At 39.4% G+C, this 21155-nt stretch overlaps 1 protein-coding gene across 1 annotated transcript in view; it reads left to right on the forward strand.

Annotated features, from left to right (window-relative positions):
• Positions 1–2388: 2388 nt before the first annotated feature.
• CLN5 (CLN5 lysosomal BMP synthase) overlaps positions 2389–21155 on the forward strand; it is a 126655-nt gene continuing 107888 nt past the window's right edge. Inside the window, exon 1 of the mRNA XM_078657456.1 lies at positions 2389–2647. Within this exon, the coding sequence (XP_078513582.1) occupies positions 2535–2647 (113 nt within the window). The 5' untranslated portion in view covers positions 2389–2534. The remainder of the gene's footprint in view (positions 2648–21155) is intronic.

Consider the following 21155-nt stretch of genomic DNA (forward strand, 5'->3'; position numbering starts at 1 on the left):
AAGAAGGGAGTGCTCCACAGTGTACTTGAAGAGCCTCTGTATAACCAGAGCTGGTGTCTGCTTGTCAGCCAATTTCCCAGAGCAAAGGGTACATCACCTGCAGTCTGCTCCTTGCTCCGTCTGAACGTAGGGTGTTCGTGGTGCCTAGAAGCTTGCCTTGCTGAGAGAGAAGAAATGTGCCTGAAGGTGAGGACCAGTGTTGTTCCGGCCTCTTGAACACCCAGAGAAAAAAGACTGCATTGCAGAGCAAAGCAGTAGTGACCCATGACAAGAGTGGGTCTCCCAATCTCTCTGTTTGTCTTCAGCCATGTCCAGAGCAAAAGACTGAGACACAGCCTGACAAAGTTGAACTTGAGGTCTTGAGACTTTCTGCCCATGATGTGAAGGAGGAAAACCAGCTGTGTCCTCAGCTCCAGCTTGTCTGGAAAGAAAGGAGTGCAGAGCAGATGCACTGACGTCCCCTGCAGCTCACTCACATGTCATGATAACTTAATGATGAAAAGGAAGACCGTTTTCAATGTCAAGATGACACATTTATGTACTTTTTTGTTCTCTTCTGAAGACTTGAGCTTTTCTCTCAGCCAGTCAGCTGAAGATATTTCCCTAAACTCAGCAATCCTGTCACCTCTTCTGATGCCTGAATTCATCAATCAGCGTCCTGAAAGATGACCATTTATATTTCACCAGGTGTAAGGTGGAGCATGACACCCACAGCACATCGATTTTCATACCTGTTGATCTATTTGAGTTAAAGACAAGCTCTTGGCTAAAATCTGCAGATTACGCAGCAGATAATGAATTATGTGGCAAATGCAGCAAATTCATCTTTATGCAGAAAAAAGCAAAAGCCGCAGAATCACGTTTTTTGCACTTGCCCGGCCTGCCTATTAACAAACGCCAAGCAGCATCACCCATGTAACAATCTATCTGACCCCATTAAAATTTTGCCGGAGAAATGTGTTTTTATTTTTCTAAACCACTGTTACTTGCACCCTTTCCCCTTCACCTAATTCGATTCTAGTTTTTGAACCAAGCAAAACCTGGTCCCTGGGTCTATTTTTCCTGCTGCTGCTTTCTTTTTTGTTATACCTCCGCCTGTCTAGAAAACTTTTACTGATGCCACTGTGCTGAAGTCTTATGTATCTGAGCGTAGTGCTAGAGAAACTTGGATACATCGTTTTGTTCTGGAAAAGTTAGAACAAATTGGATGTCAACTTCTTTTGTAGTTATGCTTCGTCCTATGTACCGATCATGCTTTCTACAGTGGCACAGACCTACTGTCACCCAGAGCGGCCCCTAAGTTTGCCGCCCGTGCAGGTAGGCGGGGGAAGGAGGGGTGGCGGCGACCGACGGACAACTTGTTGGGGAGGGGGTGGGTTGCGGCCGGCTTGTTCGCGGGGGTGGTAGTTGACAGACACAACTTGCTCACCTCCGTCGTCCTCAAAAAGAGTTTCGTCCGGGGCAGACCACCCCCTAACTAAAGATTGATCAGAAGTACAGTGGTGCTGGAACAAATTTTAGTAGTGGGCATACTACCGTCAATGTTACATCACTGAAGTCATAGGTAATGTGAAAATTCCAAGCCTCACACAAAAAGAATGTGTAGAAAATGTATTCAACAGGACAGTGTGTAGCATGTAGCTGATGGTGCTTTTTTGGGAATCACTGTGGCAACTATATTACTAAAGTTTGGTGTTTACCGCGCTGTCATTTACAGAGAGCCCACTTTCCATTGAAAGGGCCACTACATTTGCTCATCCAGTTTTTTACTGATTAAAAGGGCACAAGAGATAATGTGTGGAAATCGAGTTTTCAGGAAATATATCTTGATTTATTTTGATCGTATTAAAACCTTTGTTTTTACCACACTTCAGAATTCCAATAAGTGTGCTTCATGTGTGCTTTCCAAACTGCTGATATAGGCTGAAATACTTGAACAGTTCATTTACAGGAATTTAAATGTTAGTATGTGTTAGAAAAAATGACATCTACTGTACTCCTGCAAGATAAAATAGTTCACTTTGCTAACTCATCTTTTGTGTTGCAGAAGTATTAGCCTAACATTTGATCTCTTTCTTTGAAGCACAGCAAATATTACCAGATAAAAAAGAAAATGTAAAGGCATCTTTATTGCTCAGTCACCTTCTGAACGATAGCAAGGTTATTCTGTGGGTGCTGCAGCACCCCGAGCACCCCTAATTCCAGTACCTATGCATAACAGTTTGAAAATTGTGGACATTAAACTGTTTACTTGTTTGATCACCGTTGGTTGCATATTTTCAATGAATAGATACAAAGCACATATAAAAATATCCAGTAGATGGCAACCCAGACCACACGAACGCCTTTAGTCATCATCTTTTCCTGCCATGTGATTTGTTCACCGTTAGTCAGCTGATTCACAGTAAACAGGAACAAATGAAACGAGTAACTGCAAAAAGATCAGAACTGTGGGAATCCGCGGTTCTACAACATTTCGGCTGAAATTCTTCGGTTGCAAAGACGAGGAGGGACTGAAGTCCTAGTTGTGGAAGATGTGTCGCTCTGTGATTTTTCTGACATGTTTGGTGTTGTTAGTGGCTGTGGTTTGTTGTGCACGAGACAAGACTGGAACATTTACTCAGCATGGCTGGCCAGTGCCGTACAAGTGAGTACATTGATCTGCACGGTACTGAATGTTTCTCTTCTTTTATATTCATTTCCCTTAGGTTTGTTAGGTAAGTGTGTAAATGAAGCTTAGGTCACGGGTGCTTAATTTTTCAAAAGATTCAAAGCATATTGAGCTTCTCTTCAAACAGTGCGACTTTTTTTTAAAAGTCATTCTGCAAGAATTTTACAGGTGCCAAATGGCCCGGAGGAGCACTTTCCTCAAATGTATTTAACCAACACCATTACTTTTGCGGTCTCAGACACGTAGTTTCGCTTTCTCGTTGAAAATTGTGGGCGTAAACGTTCAAGGGCACAAAATGCCATTGGCTAAAACGTCAGGACTTTCTCAAGCTGCCACAAGTGACATGGGACAGCCGTTTATGTCCTGCAAAATGGAAACAGTAACTTGTGTATTAATTGTAATAGATACCTGTTCTCATCCACTATTGAAAAAGGGTTACCTAAGATCGGAGAGGGTTGACACTGTCTGGAACCTTGTGGATGCTAATGGGCTCCTCGGGCAGGATGGCACGCAAATACGGCACTTTACTCCATTTATAAGGGTAAAAACAGGGGCGTAGCTAGAGCTTGTGGCGCCCGGGGCTATCCCACAGGTTGCCGCCCCTAGGGGTTGGGGGAAGGGGTGCTGGGGAATAAGTACGGCGAGCACTTGAAAGAGGTCCGAGAGACATGTAGTATTTCCGCTAATAGTTACCTCGATCAATCATGCAAGTTACATACATGACACGGTCCAAGGCTACACAGTTGAATACACTGGTGACCGGCAGTACAAAGGAGAACACACAGACTGCATAATCGAACTGGGGACTCAGAAAAAACGCATGTAACATCCATCAGAGAGATGCATGAACGATTACCTGGTAATCCCCTTCGCACAATGCAAACATACACATACATGACACTGTTCGGGGATCCATCATCTACAGCTGACATTAAATGACCAAACATCATGGTCCCCCCATTAAAGCAGTCACCAACCTAGCATCAGCCTGCATTAATTGAGAGTTGTACTAGTGGCCCACCACAGCAGCAAGCCACTATAGCAACAACAAAGTTTGACCCTGCAGGGTTACAGCATCACCATCCACCAAAGCATCCAGGCCTATCAACAGTGCCGGCTTCTTAACGGATGTGTTCTCATTCCTTGAGAATCCCAGGCCCCGCCAACTTGTCTTACCAGCACCCATCAGGATGCAGAGCCGTAGCGGAAAGACACCTGAAATCAAACACGGAAATGGAAAATATAGCCGTGTATGCCAAATAAGAACACGCCCCCATGACACAATGCGGGCAGAGCACATCTCTCTTAACACCCTTGACACCAATCCATGCCGTTGCCCTGTCAGCACGAGAACACATCTCCCCGCCCTTCACTTTAGGGGGTGTCAGAACACATCCATCTTACCCTCCCTACACCCAGGGCATGCAGCAGTACGGAACACATCAACCTTGTCCCCCCTAAGCCGCATTGCCTGGCGTGTCCACCTCACCCTACTGTACGGCAGTGCCACAACATGCCCCCCTACATTTCCCTTCACTCTCATGCCTGCAGTTCCAATCCACACATACTTATTATTACTGTCACCCTACACTAAATTTTACGGCTGCATTGCACTGATTATGAAGACTACCCAGGCTCTGCACAAATAAGAAATTCCACTTTTATATTTGTGGTTTTCTGCCTCTAGGATTTCCACTGTGCAACTGACATGCCTAGGCCAGGGTAATTTGGTAAAAATAATCAAGCTGCCCGTTTCCGCCTGGAATCATCTAGCAATCAAAACAGAAAACGAGACCCACCAGATCTGCGTGGGGGCTGCAGCCAGTGCCCCTTTTAGTATGATGTTGGCGCTGTTCTCTTAATACATTCATGAGGAAAGCCTACATGCATGCACACACCGCCTTTCTCTTGTAACACACTGTTTGCTACCGCTCACATTTTGTTTGCTTTTGATACTTGCACAAGTTCTACCAATGCCTATTTAATGTTTGTTCTTGTGCCTGTGTGTCTCCCAGTTATTGCAGTATTATACCTCTAATTGTACTTTGTTTTCTCTTGTAAGCTGCACACGTCAATTTTTCCTCCTGTAATGTACCGTTTGTAAACCTCATGTATTTTGTTTGTTCACAATTGTCACTTTTGCCTCATGTAATTTAATGTTTGTTTTTGTAATTTATTCACTTGTAATTGTCTCCTCATGTATCATTACGGTTCCTAATGTGAAGCGCTCTGACACCTTCGGGTAAAGTCCGCGCTATATAAAAACGCATAAATAAAAAAATATTGAAAAAATACGAGAATAAGTCACAGTACCTTTCCCTGCGAAGCGTCAGTGACTGTAGCTGCAGAATCGGCTATGTGTGCTGTCTCCTCCGCACTTTACGCAGCGCCCGATGCAGCCAGGCAGCCAGGCCTCTAATGATGATGCCGCGCCATTGATGATTCTGAGACCGAGTCTCAAGGGCGGGTGACACGCATCAAGGCAATACTACTGCTGACACTGAGTAAGTCTGTTACAGCGTGAGGCGGCGGCCTATCACCCTTCAAGGGCTATTGGATGGCGGCCACGGGACGGGAGTAAAAAGAATTGCATCACTACGTCCTGACGTTGCGCGCGCGAGAAGTGTGACTAAGGGTGATAGGCTGCCGCCTCACACTATTCCCCTTCATATTTCTGACGCGCGCAACGCCGGGACATACTTCTTTTTAATCCTTTGAGTCGCGCTGCCATGGCCGCCCCCAAAACAGTGCCGCCCCCCTCGCCCCCCCCTAGCTACGCGAGTGGGTAAAAAACTGCTTTAATAGAACAGGTCTGGAAACTGATCATAACCCAATAGCCATAGGCAAGTGCCTTACATAACTAATAATAATCTAACTAATACATTACAAAACTTCCTAATCCAATTCACCCTTCTAACAACATCCCACCCCTCCCCCTAAAAAAATACCTCCTTTCACACCCAAACCCGTCATACAACTTCTGCACCCACTGACGTCACCAAAACACTCCCGTGTAGCCTTTGCCCAATACATCCCTTTCCTCTTTGACCTATCCCGACCTCCCTTGAGCAATGTTCCCCTCCCTTTGAGAGCCCCCCATACAATTGTCCCGTTGTTACGCAACAAGGAAAACCCACATATGTTTTCCTGCCTCACACCCCAACCTTTCCCTGAACAAAATCTTGAATAAAGAACCTCCAGAAAACAGTGTCATTAACTCCAGAACTTCTCACCCAACAGTTCCAATCCATAACTGCAGCTCTAACAAATAATACTAATTGCTAAACATCGACAAGTGAACCCCATTCTGGTGGAACAAAGACTGTTCTTCCTGGAGAATCCTCTATGTTTCAGTACCGAAATACCCATAATTTTGCAAAAACCTCTAATCTCTCTGTTGTCCTTTCTTCTTGTCTTCTCAATTGCTACGGGATCTCCTAGCACCCCATCACCATCGTCTCTGTACCAACACCGTCCAAAGTATGTGTTCCTGACCTGCATTCCTTAATCTTGACAAAATCCATCTTCATTGCATTTAGTAATCCAGTGCCGGACAAAGAAACCAACTAATTTGCCCCAAGATGGAGAACCAATAAATCTCAGCACTCCCTACCTGTCTTAAGTTTTGCCAGCATGCTCAACAATTCACACCACCGAATGCCGCTCTTTCCCCACCAAGAAACTCCAACCCTTGCTTTATCAAGTCCAAGTTGTCTGTCGAATATCCTGGCCTCTGCTTGTTTTGCCACCAAACAAACCAAGGACTGTCCTGCAATCCACACAGCAGAAGCATTACTGCATGCCTCCAGCAACATTTATGAAAGGGAAAACAACAGTTAATAAAGGGCACTAAACCGTAAAGATCAAAATGTGACTTATTTAGAAACACCCTTGTCAGAGATAATCATTTGACTGCCACCTACCAAGTTGTTTTACTGTTCCATCAGAAACACCAAGTCGCCAGGGGCTCTGTCACCATAACGATCCTAAATAAATGTGTTTAATACTAAAAAGCACACAAACTCAAGGCCCCCCAAAATATGCCGTAACACATGTAAACCTGATACGAGGTCAAGCTAGAACCTAAGTGCACAAATTCCACCTCCCTGAAAACTGGACAACATGCTCTTGGAACTGTTCTGATCATAACAACCTCCTGACCCCTCCCCAACTGGTCAATTTTCCTATGTGATAACCATATTCTAATTTCATCAGATGAAGCCACAAGATTCTTCCTTAACAAACCAACTTTTCCTCTCAAACCCAACTACTCTGAGATATGAAAGCCTCCATGAGGAAAACCATACACAAGGGAAAACAGTGCCACTTCCAAGGAAGAAATACAAAAACAAGATTACTTCTAAATAATGTCGAAAAGAAACTTACCTGAAATTGGTCTACGCCTGTTACATCGGGCAACCCTTTTTTTAGCCCACACTGCCAATATCCTTCTACATACTTCAATCTTCATCAGATCGGATCCCCAAAAACACTTTGCGTAAAAGGATATGCCTGGCAGTTTACCCAAAATAGTGACCTGTGAAAGACCCATATCAATCTGGATCATTATCAATTTAGTAAAAGAAAAAGTTTTTCCTATGGTCAGAATCTGTCTGAAGGCCAATCACTCCTCCAAAGTCAATCCACAAGCATCACACCTCTCACACCATTCCGAACATATTAAAGCACTTCTAAAGAAAACATTTTTTTTTTACACAAAAGACTATATTTATTATTTTGTATAATGTATATCTCCCTCTCTCTCTCTCTCTCTCTCTCTCTCTCTCTCTCTCTCTCTCTCTCTCTATATATATATATATATATATATATATATATATATATATATATATATATATCCTACTGGCAGTCGCCAGTAAGTAGTTATAGTTAGGACCTAGTTTCCATAGGAAATCCACAACATTCTATTGGGAATAACTTTGGCGCCGGTGGACAAATTTTCGCACATTTCTCAAATTAGGTGGCCAGTTCCGCTCCGCTCCTTCCCTGAAAGTTTGGGGGGGATTCGTTAAGCGGGGGCGAGATAAAAGGGGGGTCCCAAAACGTGTTTTCCCCATGTTAATTTCCATAGGGCGGTTGGACTCACTTGTAGCCCGAACGGCTGAATGGATTCCCACGAAACTTGGCAAAATTGTAGGGACTGGTAGCCCGATGTGCCTTTGCTATGTCTCAAGATATGTGCTCCAGAGAATTTTGAGTAATTTAGGTTCAAAAAAATATATATACCTATAAGCGCGCACCGGGGCGCGTACCAGCGCGCAACGCGAGTACGCGAGCGGAAAGCTGATTGGCTCTCGGGTGTCTGTCAACATTCCAAACAGTCCGGAGCGGCCACCATCTTGTGTCTCGGTAGGATCGAGACACAAGAGGTGGCAAAAACAAAGGGGGAAATGACCATAAGGGGGCAGGGTAGAACCCCTCTGACCCTCTAGGTTTGATGTGGAGGCCATAAAAGGGCCCGCGGGGCAAAAAAAAATAATCGATTTTCGCGGGGGGAGCGCCCGGTACGCGCACCGGGGAGCGTACCAGGGAGCGTACCAAGGGGAAAACCCAGTGAAACAGTAAAATAATAATTTAAAGTGCTTAGAGGTAGGGTAGCTTTGCATGGAGTTGTTGTGTTGTGTGGGTGATTTAAGTACCAGCATGTAGGTACCAATACAGAGTCTTAAATTCAATGTACACCGTCTCCTCTGTAGATATCTTGCATGTTGTTACAGAAGTTATTGTGGTATATGGAATCCATATCATAGTGTGTCAGGAAAGCAGAAACAGATCCTTTAAGCACTCCTTGAGAAAGCCTATGGGATCATGGGTAGTCTACCCTGCTCCCTTATGATATTTTCAAGTATTACATTTTACTCTCTTCTGAATCTACACAAAATTGATGGTGATATGGTGCATTAGAGACAGACAGTGAGAGAAAGAAGGCTGTAGATCAAAAAGAGATGTCAAATACACATTCGAGATAATATAGTAGGAGAAAGGAAGTAACTATGAGCAAACTTATTATGTAACACAAAAAAGTTGTATAGTATGCACAGTATACTGTAAGTATCACTTTATATTATAATCATTTTGGTACTACTTCATGAATTATATATAAAAATGAATAATGTCTCAAACAATTTTTAATTATTAAATATTAATTTATTATTCTGAATTTTCATAATTTAATAACACTTGCAACATTTCATTATCCGAAATCTCCTCCAAATTTGTACTGCATGATTCCATATTATCTACACAGTCTATGAATTCTTGGTCAAGAGAGTCATCTAGGAAGTCAAATAAATCTTCTTGAAGAATTTCTTCATCAGTTATTTCGAAATGAATCTGCTCATCAGTTATTTCGAAAGAAATATTGTTGGTCTGTGGTGTATCTTCCATTTTCTTGCTGTAAATTGCATAAAAAATAACTATATCAGTAGAGTTAGGGTACTGTTGGGTTTGAGTTCAGAGAGGTACTTCTGAGTTTTTAACAGTGACGTTATCTTTGGGCAGTGTATGGTATGAGGTAGGAAGTAGAAATATAAAAAAGTGTATGTGAAGAAGCCTAAGTAAATTCATAATTATACCAGAGAAGCCTAACTCAATCCATAACTATAACAGAGAAGCCTATCTCAATCTATAACTATAACAGAGGGACAGTAAATAACTATCAGAAAACGTTTTTACAAATTAACTTAAAGTGCCCCTTTCAAATTAACAACTTACCTTAGTAAAAGGTGATGAAGATAAATGGAGAAAATTCTTTCAAGATGTACCTCAGGTAGTTGTAGTCAAAATGGCTGTGTTTCCCTCTAATTTTTCATATATATTCATGTACGTAACCAATCAAATGTCAGGAAAAAAAAGTAGAAAATGAAAGTAACATTTTAATTGGTTGTAATTCCTAACACTTCATATGTGTTTTTGTCATGTAATTTACCTCAGGATATGTCGACAGGGCTACAGCCCAAGCGGCTCAATGGAATTCCACCAAATTTGGGAAAGTGGTACGGACTGGTATGTAGTAGGGCCTATTCTATATTTGGTGAAAGTCTCTCCAGTGGTTTTTATGTAAATTAACTTAAAAAAAAATTTGGGAGCGCTTACCGGTGCGCGCCCCGGTACGCGTACCGGAAGCGCAACGGGAGTCCTCCATCTTGTGTTTCGGTAGATTTGAGACACAAGATGGAGGACAAACAACGTTGGGAATAGGTAAAAGGGGACACGGTAGACACCCCCTGACCCCCTAGGTTTTCTGAGGGGGGGCTTAGGAGGCCCATATAGGCAAAAAAAACAATTTTAAAAAAAAATCGCGGGGGAAGCGCCCGGTACGCGTACCGGGGAGCGTACTTTGGTGAAAATTAGTGAAAAAAGTTAGAGTAAAATAATCATTTTGAGTGATCAGATGTAGGGCAGCCCTGAAAAGAGCTTTTGGGTTCTGTGGCTGATTTAGGTACCTACAAGTAGGTTCCAATGCACAGTCTTAAATTCAGGAGGAATATTCTATTCCCCTCATCTGAGAAGTGCACACCATCTCCTCTGTAGATATCTTGCATGTTGTAACGCAAGTTATTGTTGTATATTGAACCCATTCCATAGTCTCTCATGTAAGCAGAAACAGATTTATTCACATGTTTCCGTGCTTTCTCAAATTGTGGGCAAAATTGGTTGGACCACTTCCATTTCTGTCTTTGGCATATATTGGAATATACCAAGGTAGTTTGTGGAAAAAGTGTCATCAATTGCCCAAAGGTGTCCTTTAAAAGCATCTCCAGACCTACCCCAGTCAAAGTGCCTAGGTCATTTCCACCACAGTGCAAAATTATGAGGTCAGGGTGTGGCAGATGGTAAAAGGTTTTCACCAATGGTATCAATTGATGACATCTCAATCCTCTTTGGCCAATCCACTTGATGTGCACATTTGGTAAATCAAGGTTGTGAAAATTTCTGATAGCTAGGTATGCAGCTATGTCCAATAATCCAGACAGAGTACATGGTGAGAGGAGGTTCTGGTGCAGTCAGATGAAGTGTAGGAATGAAATGGCAGTTGGAACAGTAGGAGTTTGTAAACAAAAAACTGTGGAATTTCAGTGCTCTTGAATCACAAGCAATGATTGGTGGATTCAGATAGTTGAAAACTGAAAGTTAGGGTGCATGGTTCTGTTCTGTGAAAGAAGTAATTTGAATGGTTAAGAAAAAGTCATTAAAAGAAAGATTGCACCTGATAAGCTGGTGTATTGAGAGGTTAAACATCCTTGCTGAGTTCATTTGCAACATTGTAGAATAAACTTTTAACCCTGAGAGGTCAGTGAGGAGGGAGTTGCTATGGTAACAGGCAGAAAGGGCTGAGGGGGGAAGGGTGTTGGTTTGAAACTAGAGAGGGAAGAGTTTTAATTGGTTAACATGAGGGATATGTGTGTAGAATTAGAGGTTTTCTGTGCCATTCATGGTTGCAGTGCCTGGAGTACATACCTTTTGCTCTGCTAAAGAAATATTGGTGTGTGTATCTGACACTGTTCTCAATCTCCCAAAGCATTTGTAGAGGTGAGTTATGATTTGTTCAATATAGATAGAGAGTTCAGATTAGGAAGCACATTGAGCTTCTTTGCTGGTGGTTTGTGTGATGCTTTTTGAAAATGCATGGTATCAATATTTGCAAGATAGAGGATTTGTATTTTGTGAAATAGTGAGATTTTAGTAGTGAAATTGAATGCTTGTACATAGGACCTGCGCTCTGTTTCTAAAATGTTATTTAAAAAACGATTTTAGGGCAAATCAATGGGTTTCAGTACTGAAATGGAATGCTTGTACATAGGACCTGCGCTCTGTTTCTAAAATGTTATTCAAAAAACGATTTTGGGGCAAATCAATGGCTTTTACATTTTTGAGAAGGAATAAATAGTGTGTGCATGATTACATAAACATATTTGAACCTTTCACAATCATGTCACCTGTGTTTCCTCAGATTAGGAAGCAGTCTGAGATTCTTTGCTGTTGGTTTGTGTCATTTTTTTGGTAATGCTTAGTAGGAATGTTTGCAATAAAGAGGAAATGTATTTTGTAAAATAGTGAGTTTTCAGTACTGAAAAGGAATGCGTGTACATAGGACCTGCGCTCTGTTTCTAAAATGTTATTCAAAAAACGATTTTGGGGCAAATCAATGGCTTTTACATTTTTGAGAAGGAATAAATAGTGTATGCATGATTACATAAAAATATTTGAACCTTTCACAATCATGTCACCTGTGTTACCTCAGATTAGGAAGCAGACTGAGCTTCTTTGCTGTTGGTTTGTGTCATTTTTTTGGTAATGTTTGGTAGGAATGTTTGCAAGAGAGAGGAAATGTATTTTGTAAAATAGTGAAGTTTCAGTAGTGAAATTGAATGCTTGTACATAGGAGCTGCGCTCTGTTTCTAAAATGTTATTAAAAAACGATTTTGGGGCAAATCAATGGCATTTACATTTTTGAGAAGGAATAAATAGTGTGTGCATGATTACATAAAAATATTTAAATTTTTCACAATCATGTCACCTGTGTTTCCTCAGATTAGGAAGCAGACTGAGCTTCTTTGCTGTTGGTTTGTGTCATTTTTTTGGTAATGCTTGGTAGGAATGTTTCCAATAGAGAGGAAATGTATTTTGTAAAATAGTGAGTTTTCAGTACTGAAATGGAATGCTTGTACATAGGACCTGCGCTCTGTTTCTAAAATGTTATTCAAAAAACGATTTTGGGGCAAATCAATGGCTTTTACATTTTTTAGAAGGAATAAATAGTGTGTGCATGATTACATAAAAATATTTGAACCTTTCACAATCATGTCACCTGTGTTTCCTCAAATTAGGAAGTGGATTGTGCAGACGAGGTGAGGCATGTCCAGGGGTGCAAAGGAGTTGAGGCCTGTGTCCATGAGTGCAATGGAGAGGACTTACCTCCTCTGACCCTTAGACAAGCATTATCTAATCTGTGCCCCTTGGACAGACCTCAATACATTGAGTATGCTATGTGGTAACTGCTGGTAACAGGGTGCAGATGAGAAGAGGCGTGTCCAGGGGTGTAGATTAACTGAGGCCTGTCTAATGGTGCAGATGAGTTGCGGTCTATTCAGGGTTGCAGATGAGGTGAGGATTGTCCAGGGGTGCATAGGAAGTGATGCCTGTGTTGAAGAGTGTAGTGGAAGAGAGGTCTGTCCAGGGGTGGAAAGAAGGTGAGGGCTGTATCTAAGAGTGTAGTAGGGGATAGGCTTCATGAAGTCCAGTCCAGTGCACTCTTAGACACCGGTCTCACCACCTGTGCTCCCCAGGACAGGCCTTACCTCATGTGTACAATCTGCTTACTAATCTGAGGAAACACAGGTGATATGATTGTGAAATGTGCAAATATATTTTTTTAATCATGCAGATACTATCTAATCCTTGTCAATAATGTAAAACCAATTCATGTGCCCGAAATATTTTTTTAGAATAACATTTAAAAAACAGAGATAAGGTCATATGTATAAGCATTATAGTGTTTATATTGTTTGCTTATTGTCATTGCTTTGTTGTTTGGTAATAGTGGTCTATAATGACTTTTTTTTTTAATTTGTTTACCACAGATTGAAATCAAGATTTCAATAGTAAGGAAATATGCCTTCAAGGCAGAGGAGACGGAAAGATGCTAAGCGGAAAAAATCAAAAACAGCAACGGAATTAAAGCAGTCTCCTACAACAAATACTTCAAAAAACGCGAAAAAAGCTCCTGGTAAGACAACTAAGTATTTTTTTCGGAACATATGTAGATCCAAAAAAAATGATAATATAGATGTGAATGTACAGAAGGAGAGAGCAAATTTGAAGAGGAAGGAGAGAGCCCCAAAAAATGTTACTACTGCAGCAGGAGACAATAATATGTATAGGAATAGAAGGCAAAATCAATTTAGGGACATTCGTAAACGAATGTTTCGCAATAGGGTGGTTTTACATTTGTTAAAAAATATTAAGAAAGGTAAATAGAGAGCTGCTTTTGATAAGAAAAAGAAAAGTGTAGAGAAGATTGTTGATCAGGCTTTTGAAGTTAAGAAAAAATTATTTATTTTAGTAATCAACAGAATTAGGACACTTAACAAGACAATTGATGTTTTCAAATCAAAGAGTAGATGCAAAAGAGTAATTAATCGGACTAATTTTTGTAAAGTTTTTTCTGGAGAATGGATGCATAGTTCAAGTTGTGAGCCATTTTTTAATGAGGAGAGTTACTTCCAGGAGAATGATTTGGTGCATGCAGTTGACTCCAGTGGTCGAGCATATGAGGTGAAAGACGGTTGTCCGATTGAAAAAGAGAAACTTGTGCCTAGAGAAGCAGAAGAGGTGTTAGCTGATGAAGTTTTAGGGAGACGTACTAAGGGTCCAGTGTACACTTGGAAGTGTAGTAGTATTTGTAGTGTGCAACAGGATTCAATCGATGTGCTTCGTAATTTCTTACGTACATATAGTAAGAAAAGTCTAAAACAGAAAATGAAGATGTTGCAAGACTTAGATCCTTGCAGTGTGAGAGAAAACACAGGTTTGCAGGGGCATTCACTGGCTTGTCTTTCTAGAACAGTCTGTCAGAGTGTTTTTCATCATTTTAGGATGTTAGCAGTGCATCATAACAAAATGAGGAAATTAGTGAGAAGGTTGTATTATGCAAAAAGACCAGCACTTAAGCTTACATAGTTAAATAGTGCTCTTTTGCATGGAACTGAATTAGATGTGAAGAAGATTTGTGAAGAAATTGAGATTTGTTATTTTTGTGAAAAAGAGGACAGTGTAGAAATTGACACAGTAATACAAGGTAATGTGGAAGACAATGTACAGATTTCAAGTACAGAAAAGTTTGACCAGGAAATTACCAGGTTTAAGGTGAAATCAAGTGAAAGGCCTACTTTTACTTGTGTGTGTTGTCGACGAACTCATTATAAGCATCAAACTAGATTAGTTGATTTATATGTAAAAAGTGAAAAGATAAATAATTATGAATGGAAGGATTTTGCAACTTATTTGTGGGTGGAGAATTCTTTTGATTTGAGTTCTGATCAGCATATTTGTAAATATTTTTATAATAAATTAAATCAAAACAGAATGCCTGCTAGAGCTGTTCATAATAATCTTGAGCTGGTAGACATTCCTCCTAAATTGATGGATTTAAATACATATGAGTCTATTTTGATTCAATGTGTCCATCCTTTTCAGGCAATTGTTCGCATGGAGCCTAAGATAGGGAAATTGCCTCCTTCAGATTTACAGAGAGGATTAAAGGGAAGAGTTGTTTATTTGCTTCTAGATTTCAAGATAAATATTGATACAATTGGTGTAGAGAAAGTGGAAGAGCAACCTCTGGTTATTCTAGTTAATGGGGTTCCGACAAAGAGTAAGAAAATCTGGCAAGATTTAGTGGATGTTAGGAAAGTCAAAAAGGCAACGTTGTATTTGGTCAAAAACAATGAGTACTACAAACATGTATGTGTTGGAGCAGAGAAACCAGCTGCAGATGAAGACAGTGATTGTTCAGCTGGCCAAATTGAAAAAGTTGATGTGTCTACAAGTGAAGAAATATATGAACATTATACTGTTCATCCTTTGCATTCCAAAGAAGTAATGGGGAATGCAATGGACTTGTTTCAAATGAAATCAGCAAAAGGAAGTCCCATTAGTGTATGGGAAGAAAGTTTGGAAGCTCGTTGTTTTCCACATTTATTTCCAACAGGTCGAGGTGGACGATATGATGATTGAGCTCTTCAAATTCCTGCATCTGAATACCGGACTTTAAGATTATATGCTGAAGATCCAAGGTTTCGTCAATGTATTCCATATTTGTTTCATCTACTGTATGAAAGTGACTTGTCTGGTCTTTCTTATGCAGTAAATCATATACTGAAAAGTGGAGCACATCTGCAAAATGTTTCGGTGAGGGACTTTATGGAGAAAGTCAATCTGCAAGATAATATTTTGGAATCTCATCTAATCAATCTCATGGCATGTCAGCGTGGTACAAACGAGTATTGGTACCGTCGTCATGGGGAATTGAAATGTATGATAAGAAACTTAGGAACTCCTACATGGTTCCTCACTCTTAGCTGTGCCGAGTATGCATGGGACGACTTACTTCAATTTATACGCGAGGCAAATGCAAATATACAAAATATAGAATTCAAAACACCTGGAGAACTGTGTTCTTTGGATCCAGTGAATGTATGCAGATATTTTAATCATAGATTTGAAGCTATGATGTCTTTTATTACCCAAAAAAAATCCTCCCCTTGGAGAGGTTTTGGATTTCTTTTGGAGAAAGGAGTATCAAGCGAGAGGTGCTCCTCACATACATATGTTGTTGTGGATTAAAGATGCACCCAAATTTGGAACAGATTCGGATGAAACAGTGATGAGTTTCATTGAAGAGTATTCAACGTGTGCTGTTCCGAAAACTACCGAGGAAAACAGTTTAAGGCAACAAGTTTTACGCTTTCAATCCCATCGTTGTGGGAAGTATTGTCGTCGAAAATTCAAAAACAAGGAAAAGTTCTACACAAAATGTCGTTTCTGCTTTCCACGACCAGTGATTTCTAAAGGAAGAGTAAATAATTTGATGTCTTCTCTACGACATACTGTGACGAAGAAATCACCCAAAAATTCAAGTACATCAACGACTACAACCCAGTGATTTTGTCCATGTGGAATGCTAACATGGATATTCAATTAGTTGCTGACAACTCTATTGCTGTGGCTCGATATGTGACGTCTTACATCACAAAAAAAGAAAAGACAGAACTGAAGGAAATGTGGGAGGATATTTAACATGAAAAGAGTCTAAGCAAGAAATTATACAGGTACAGTCTGAAGATGTTGTCACATCGAGAAATTGGAGCATATGAATGTTCTGATCGATTGTCATCAGCAAGTCTATATGCCAAATCTAGAACTATCATTTGGGTGAGTCTAAACCGAGTTTTGAAATCTGTACAAGAAATAGAGTATTTGGCGGAGAAAGAACCAGAAAGTACAGATATTTTGAAGACAAACATGTTGGATACATACTATCCAAATAGAAGTCCTTACCTTGAGAACGCTTGTCTCTATGAAGTTCTGCAAAGATATATTTATAAGAGGAACATCAGAGAAGATATCAATAATGGAATATATGCTGTCATTGGATGTGAAGGATGTCTAGTGAAACAGAGAAAAGGTCATTTGATTAATCATCGAAAATTAAGTTGCGAAAATCCAGACAAAAGGGAGTTTTACTAATTGGCTCTTTTGCAACTCTTTAAACCATGGCGTACAGAAGAGGAACTACTTGGAGATTTTCTCTGTTACGAAGACTCTTTTAATGCAACCAAGGATACCATAGAATGTCCTGTTTTTCCAAATTATCTGCAAATGTTGAACGAAGAAATAGAGCAAGAAGCAACAATTGCTGCAGAGATTGCGAGAGACAGTTCTCAAGACAGTCAGAGTTCTACTTCATTGAGTCAGGATCCACTAGGAGGACCAATTATTCAAAATGAGGCTGCCACTGCCATGGATGAGGTGGAAAGAGCTATGGAACAAGCTGAAGAGGATGTAATTAACTTAGAAGATTTGGTGAAACAACTAAACATTGAGCAGAAACAGATATATGACGAAGTCACAGAACAGGTTGAACATGGATTCAGTCATGAGAAAAAAGAGTGCTCATGTACATCAATTAAGCCTGTCCGACTGTATGTGAGTGGAGGAGCGGGAACTGGAAAAAGTTTTCTGATTAAAGCAATTGCAACTTATCTGCAGAAAAGGACTGAATCACCGCTGTCTTGTGGTGTTACCGCTCCAACTGGGCTGGCAGCACATAACATTAAAGGGATTACTTTACATCCTTTACTGATGCTACCAGTTGAGCATGATAACAAATTACAATACCACAAGCTATCTAGAGATGCTTGTTCTGAAGTTTCCAGAGTCCTGAAGAAAATGAAACTTCTTATCATTGATGAGGTAAGCATTGTCTCAAATCTAATGCTTGCTTTTGTGCATTTGAGAATGCAAGAAATTCTTAGAACAGACTATGATGTCTTATTCGGAGGAAAACACATTATTGTTTTTGGAGATCTACTGCAGTTGACTCCAGTGAAAGGACAACCAGTGTTTAAAATGGTCACGCATGAATATACGAGGAAGTGCCTAGGAAGCATTGGAAACGTTAATATATGGTTAAATTTCAAATATGCATAACTACTTCAAAATATGGAACAGGCAAAGGATGAAGATTATACAAATATTCTACAAGATGTAAGAATCGGAAAAGTAAGTGAGCATGGGAAAGAAGCTTTACATGCACGATTAATTTCAAATGTGTATCCAAATGAAAACATTCTTCCAGAGAATATTTTTAAGAAAATTAACAAGAACAAATCTGGGATATGTTTGATGCCAACTCTGAAAGAATGTTCCATCTTCAACAACAAAATGTTAAAGTTAGAAAATGAAGAGATTGTGAAACTGGAAGCTATAGATAAAATAGAGCATATGGGAGCAGCAATTATTTTGTCTGAAAATTTGAAATCAAATTTGGAATCATTAGAGAAGAGTATATCTAAAACTGCTGGTTTTGAAAAGATTCTGAATGTGTGTTTAAATTGTCGTATCATTTTGAGAAGGAATTTAAATGTTGAAAGAGGTCTGGTAAATGGAGCAATGGGTCATGTTGTTGATTTTGTGAATTACAAAAATAGAGATGGAATTGAAATTTTAAAAATTAAATTTGATGGCATTGACGAAATAGAACAAATTTGTCGCTGTTCAGCTAGATTTTTGCTTGTGAAAGACTTATATGTTCGCCGAAAACAGTTTCCTGTTTGTTTGGCATATGCGGTGACAATTCATAAATCTCAAGATTTAAGTGTAGATAGTACTTTGGTGAACATTGGAAGTTCTGTGTTTAAAGAGGGTATGGCATATGTGGCATTATCACGAGTCAGAACTTTATCAGGATTGTACTTGATTGAGTGTGATGAAACAAAGATTTGTGCTGATCTAGATTGTGTTAAAGAATACAATAGGTTAAGAAGAGAGTATGCTCCACATTTGCCTCAATATCCTCTGTTTGAAAAATGTGTGGTAGGCCGAAAAAGAAGAAATGAGAATAATTGTAGTGAGGTAGTAGCAAAAAGACAAAAAGTAGATGAAACTGCAATTGTAAGCAGAAAGAAAAAGGATTCTGTTGAAGATGTTGTTGGATTGCAGTTTGAAAACAGTTCTGGTTTCAACTGCTGTGCTAATGTAGTGCTTAATGTTGTTTTTTTTCTTCAAAATTTACAAGAACAGATTGTTGAAAATCGGGATGAAACATTCTGCTGTTTATTGAATTCTGTGTTTGAGAAATGTAGAAGTGATAGAGCAAAAATAGAAAGTGTTTCAGAAATTCGAAATCTTCTAGACATATGTTCTGGTCAAAATCAATTTTCACAGAATATTTAGCAGGATTGGTAGGAATTTTTAATGTATATGTTTGATGTATTGGAAGATGAAGGTGTAGATATAAAAAATCTTTTTAGCCTTTCTTATCAATGGCAGCATGACTGTGACAACTGTAGTTTATCAAGTAGTACTAGAATAGACACTGAAAGATTTATATATTTGACTTTACCAGACTGCAAATCAGTGTCTTTTAATAATCTAGTTAAAGCAGCTGATCACAATATGGTGTGTACCCAATGTAAGTCTGCAATGCTGTCCACATTATTTTTACAAACTTATGGTAAATATGTCATTTTAATGTTCCAACGATGTAGACCTGATGGTAGTAAATTGTCAACTTCTATTAAAAATGTTGTGGCTTCTCAGTTATCAATTTCAGGAAGAACTTTTGCAACTGTAGCTATTATTTATCATGACGGTCCTTCAACAACATCAGGGCATTACACATGCTATTTAAAAAGTCGTAAAGGTTGGACTAACTGTAATGACACTCATTTGACTTTCAAACAACATTTGCCTTTTGACTTAAAAAATTCATACCTAGTGTTTTTAGAACCAACATTTCAGTAAAGGTAATTGCCCTATGAAGACGGGAGCAGTTAATAAAAGTTAGTTTGCTGTTTAAAATTATATTGTGAGTAAAAGTGATGAAGATAATATAAAAATTATAGTTCTCATAAAGGTACGGTAAGTGGATCGCATATTAAGTGATATCAGTATTATAGGAAATATTCAACATGAGAGAGCCAGAGCTGGAATTATGAATATTTAAATATTGTGAAAATGTTGTTTGAGCCTTTCTTTCAGCACATCGGGAAAACGGTAATTTTAGAGTTTGTTTTAAGTAATTTAAAAATATACTGATACATCTGACACTATTTGGCCTTAAGGAAAGGTGAAGGAATGAGCAAAGAGTCATGACTGAACAGAAGGAGTATATGCAAACATTGAAACATATTTCAGATGTTCTTGGAGCTTTTTTTCTAGAGAGTCGATGAAAAGGAATTTTTAGAGGACAGCAGAGTACCTTCCAACGAAAAGGACCTTCATGATGTACTATTTGGCCTAAAGGAAAAGTAAGTGAATCAAAGATTAGTGTACACATGTGATTTGTAAGTTTATATGTTTTTTTTAAACACAATCTTTTTGATTGTGTTTTTTTCCCCGCTGTAATATGATGAATAGTTTGAACTCACTGATTTTAGTGAAATTCAATATGTTCTGAGAACAGCAAACATAAACTATCTAACATGTTGTATAAATTGTTCTATAGTTTGTATTGTGTAATTTATATTGTATTCCCATTGTCTCACACTCACTTTCCTTTTTCCTCTCTGTTTCATCTCTCTTTACTCACTCACACTGCCTTTCTCTCACTTTATTTCACATCCATTAGTTTACTGCACTTCTTTCACAACCCCTCATTTCCATTTCAACTGTCTGCATCCCCTCTCTCCCTTGCATCACTTTTCAGCTTTCAGTCTCTCTGTTTTACTTTCCTTTTCCGTCTTTTCCTCCTTTGCTCTTTTAGTAATTCCTCTTTACTCACTCACCAGTATTGTTGCACTTTATCACTATAACTAACCCACTCTCCCTCGCTTATCTTTGTTTGCTCCTTTTTTTTACCTCTTCTCTCTATTTTCCGTTCACTACCTCTATGTCCTCAGTCCCTCACTCTCCTTGTGTTATGTTCACTTGTGTTGATCTACCTTCTATCGTTTCTCTTACAACAATTTCACTGCTCCTCTCTCATCGTTCTTCATCCCATTTCTTTTACTCTGGTTCCATTACTACCCCTCATTTCCTATCTTTCAGTGTCCTTCTCTTTACTTTCATCACCGAATCACTTTCTCTCAGTACCACTGTTTTAGTCCTCTTCTCCTCTTTCCTTTTTTTGCTCCCTTACTCATTTCCTTTCCTCACTCATTGTACTCCACTTCACTCAGTCCTTCTCTTAGTCTCTCTGTCTACTAACTTCCTCACTCTTTTTCCCTCAAACCTTCTATAT

This window comes from Lissotriton helveticus, chromosome 8 (genome assembly GCF_964261635.1).
Source record: "Lissotriton helveticus chromosome 8, aLisHel1.1, whole genome shotgun sequence".
NCBI lineage: Eukaryota > Metazoa > Chordata > Amphibia > Caudata > Salamandridae > Lissotriton > Lissotriton helveticus.